This window comes from Nestor notabilis, unplaced genomic scaffold (assembly GCF_000696875.1).
Source record: "Nestor notabilis isolate BGI_N333 unplaced genomic scaffold, ASM69687v1 scaffold19635, whole genome shotgun sequence".
NCBI lineage: Eukaryota > Metazoa > Chordata > Aves > Psittaciformes > Psittacidae > Nestor > Nestor notabilis.
The window spans coordinates 12482-16716 of NW_009929079.1; the positions used below are offsets into that span (position 1 = coordinate 12482).

Below are 4235 nucleotides of genomic sequence, written 5' to 3' on the forward strand. Positions count from 1 at the left end.
TTGGTATAATTATGATGCGCTCCTTATATAAAGCTTTCATTTTTCCCAAACCCTGGTCCAATTAAAATTATTTGTGTTTACATGTAAAAATGGAATATGTTTACTATGTTGGTATAGCTGCACTGTTCCATATAAGATTAAAACATTTAATACATTGGACTTGAACACCAACATTTTAAGCTTTCTCGTTCAGTTTATATTTACATATATTTAAATTTGACCTTGCTAAACTATCTATTAAAGACAGGAATCAGATCTTGCTGGGTAATGCTTTACACTACATTTGAGATACTCTTTTTCAGCTGTAATTCTACTTGTTTCACAAGCTCACACACTCAGCTATCTGCAGAACCTGATCCCAATGCAATTTTCCTCTTGACACTGTCCAATTAATAACTAATCACTTTGCACAAATTATTTCTCCCGCTAAGTGAATACCAGTCACTTCTGCATGGTTTGGTGGTGTCAGATCTATCAGCACATCCTCTTTGTATGCAAAGAGAAATATTCGTATGCAATGAAAATAACCTTAAATTTCAGCGAATAGAAATGTTATCTTAATAAAAAAGGAAATGCTTTCCATGAAAATTATTTTAAGACAAACATATCAAAGTTAATTGAATTTCTCCATGTTTTTCACTCCCAGACCTACAGCTGACATCTAGCAATACTATAACTAAATGTCCACCAACCAATACATAGTTGTTCTTTTGCGTTCTCTTCCCACATCCTACACATATAAACAGCACAAGAACATAAAGTACACATATTCAAGTCAATACAATCTCAGAGGCATTAAAATTAAATCCTTGACAGCAAAGGATTTCAGCCACGCTAAGTCTCAGATTATGCAATTCAAATATTGTGAAAGTCAACGCTATTCTCATAATCACTTCTTTTTTAATAAGAACTATCTTCAAATGACAAGAAATGTCTAATCCTCTCTTGCCACATATGAGTTTGATGTTTGTTTAGCCACACAGGAACAACTGATGGCCAACCTCCTGACAGAACGGATCAGAAACAAAGGCGAAAGTCATACCAAGCTTTGTCTACCAGTCACTGGAGCGTATGTGGTCATCCTCTGTGGTCTTAGTTTTAAAATCTTTAAGCATAAAGATGTCGTGTGTATAAATTCTCAAAATGATGCTTCAAGGTAATAAACAGTTCATAGTACTGCAGCGTCCATTTAAATAAAAGGCTACAAAGTTGTCAGCACTCATCTGTACTTACACATTCACATAGGTGTTTTAACCCAAGACCATTTTACAAATTTAGTTCAACATTTCTTCGACAAAAAAGGTTCCTACATTCAAAACTATAGGAAACAGAGGATGGGATCAACTGGTATGAGAAGGGCAAGTGTGAATTAATTTGCTTGAATGTTATTTCTTCTACAATGCTGGACCACTTCAAATATTAAGAACAATGCTAAAGAGCCACTAAGCAAAATTGCTAGAACAATTTTTAGCGCTGAATCATTACCAAAAGGAGATTTGAAGACCTGTATGTACGTAGGGGGATTTTCAGTACTCATTAACTCACTCTACAAAACACAGTAGGCATCAATGAAGGTTTCTATTGTTTGTAAAGAAATATTTGAGGCATTTAAGTGCAAAATACAAGTCTGTCTTTTTCAAAGAAAAGCTATACCATCTTCAACAATGTCCTTACTGGGAAGAGATTGCCACCATTTAAAAAGAGATTCATTCACAAATGACTCTTCTAGAGCAAGAAAAACACATGTGTTTTTATGAACTGGACTCATCTTGCTGGATACAAGATTAAAACCATTATGGATCATCAGTGTAGTTTTGAAGCAGCTTTGAAAACAACAGGCTCAAAGGCTACGTTTGTTCTTCACTGACTTGACTCAGGGAAACCAAGTTGTTTTCCCCACTGTCTTCAATCATTTCATTAAGGTCCATTTCATGGATTTCTTCATCATATGATGTATAAAAATTGCTCTGTATATTGTCCTCACAAAAAATACATTCCTAAAAAAGAGAAAGTTATAGAAACACCCATAAATAAAAAGCTTTTCCAAACAACAGCTGATTTTCATATGATTCCTGATTCCAATGGAACGTTTACATCCATGCTACAACTATCAGATATATTCGCCTCTCCAGCTTTCCCCCACACAGTCATTTTATAACATGTAGTAAATCAATACAGGTACTTGAGAACTCTACTGGAAGCAGTTATGTCATAGATCACTTACAATGCTGGCATTTTCCATGCACTTCCAGTCACCTTTTCCTCCATTTGATTGCTAACACTGCAGCAACATGTTCATGTCATTTGCAGTGCTTAAGAAAGCGAAGCAACTGTACGCTTACACGAGTTGCATCCTTTTACTATTAATATTGCAGTAACATTAAGATCAGGATTGGGATTCCACTGCAATTCTGTTACACTGACTTTTGAAATAGCTATATGCAAAGCAAGCTTCTGCATTTGATAATGTATGTCCAAAACAGCTTCAAGTGATGGAAAGCTTAGGGAAAAGAGAATGCAACCAGGTACTTGTGTGTCACTAAGTAAAATAAACAGACAACAAAGGGAAGTGCAAGGATGGTTTGGGTTTTTGTTTTGTTGGGTTTTTTCCTTTACTGCTTTTCAAGCCATTAATCCACTGAGAGAATCAAGGCAAGAGATGATCCTGTGTGAGAGAAGTCTAATAGAAAAAAGGAACAGTGTACCCCCATTAATTTTGTATATTCTAGAAAGCAATGGGCATCAATTTCTGCACTTAAGATAGGGACTTTTACGTAGGGAAGTTTCTGTCTGTGTGGATAAAGGATTTTATTTAGATATACAGAAAGTTAGAAATAGGACAGAAATTTCCTATACTCTATTCATCCCTAATTGGAATTACCACTGGAAAGAAGTCTTATGGTAAATTGAATCAAGCCAGAAACCATTGCATGGAAGTCTGAATTAATTTTTTTAGTCTGTGTAATTGACCAGGCTTTCAAAGCAACAGGAACGGAAAAGTCTAACATAGGCAGTTAGTAATTTAAGCACTATCACACATGCAAAAGTAACTAACTCATTTAAACTTACGGAATTAGCAACAGTTTTTGGCAGTCCACCTTGCTGGATCCATGGATGAACTTCTATCAGCTCTCTTTTTTGTTCTTCTGTAAATTTAGGCTGTAGTTTCTGCATTTGCTTTAATTTCTGCTTATCTTCTTTTAAAACTGTTTCCAAATCTCTAAAATAAAAAGTATTTAGAAATTGAGCCTCAGTTTCTGGGGTTTATGTCTATATAAGGCTACATATTCAAATACTAACATTTTTTAAGACTATTTTTGTTCTGGATTGTTAAGGTTACCAATCGTATACGGGAAGAAAAATACGCATGGTTACTTCAGCAGCTTTCTGCATTTGCAGACATCTTAATGCATTTCTGCTGGCTCATTATCCTTTCAAATCCCACTAGTAAAATCAGTTTCCTTAGAGCTATTGAGGGAGTACTACCGGTGAAAGCACCAAGAGCTCTGGTCTCCCTCTGCTGAACTAAGTTCTAAGTTCCCCCTCACCGGGCAGACAACCCAAAACAGACTGTAGATGCACATACGAGATAGTAAAGCAGAAGTAGTAAGTTGTGATTAAGAAGGTTACAAAGAATGGATTCAACTTCAGGACTGGGAGAGAAAGGCTTAGAAAACACTGCTCTATTTCAGCAGCCCAAGTCCTCTCTCCCCTCAGTGCCCACCTTGATTCAGAAACTTAAAAGCCTGCACTAGTACAAACATTTACAAGCTGTACACGTCTATAAAGGATGACAACAGAAAGAAAGCAAGTTCTAAGAAAGCCAGTAGTACTCCTGTTCCTTGCAGCATCCCTAAGAACAGCTGGCTTTACACTTGGGCATTACGCTCTGACAGCAAGCTTAACTCTTCTTATCACAATATCCTGGTTTATGTTATGTTCTTTTTGGCAGGCTTTGCTACCCTTACACTCCACTGGAATTCCCATCTATAGCTGTCAACCCTTAAGGCTACAAAAACTTCAAAATACCAAGGTATTTTTAAATCTAGGGGAAAATTCTTAAGTTCCATATTCTCTTATTTTACCTCCATCATCGCACTGCTTCTGTAGTTTGAAAGCTTGTTTTCCTTCCCTTTCAAAGAACTTGTCTTTACTTCCTATTCTAAATACAATTCATCGCTCCCAAGAAACACAAACAAGATTTAAAAACATCTGCAGACTTGTCACTCCCTCTT

The 4235-nt window shown here is 36.2% G+C and overlaps 1 protein-coding gene across 1 annotated transcript in view; it reads right to left on the reverse strand.

Annotated features, from left to right (window-relative positions):
• Positions 1–1385: 1385 nt before the first annotated feature.
• PER2 (period circadian clock 2) overlaps positions 1386–4235 on the reverse strand; it is a 29084-nt gene continuing 26234 nt past the window's right edge. The window contains exons 21-22 of the mRNA XM_010014827.1: positions 3070–3220; positions 1386–1997 (exon numbers count right to left, since the gene is read on the reverse strand). Coding sequence (XP_010013129.1) covers positions 1848–1997; positions 3070–3220 — 301 coding nt within the window. The 3' untranslated portion in view covers positions 1386–1847. The remainder of the gene's footprint in view (positions 1998–3069; positions 3221–4235) is intronic.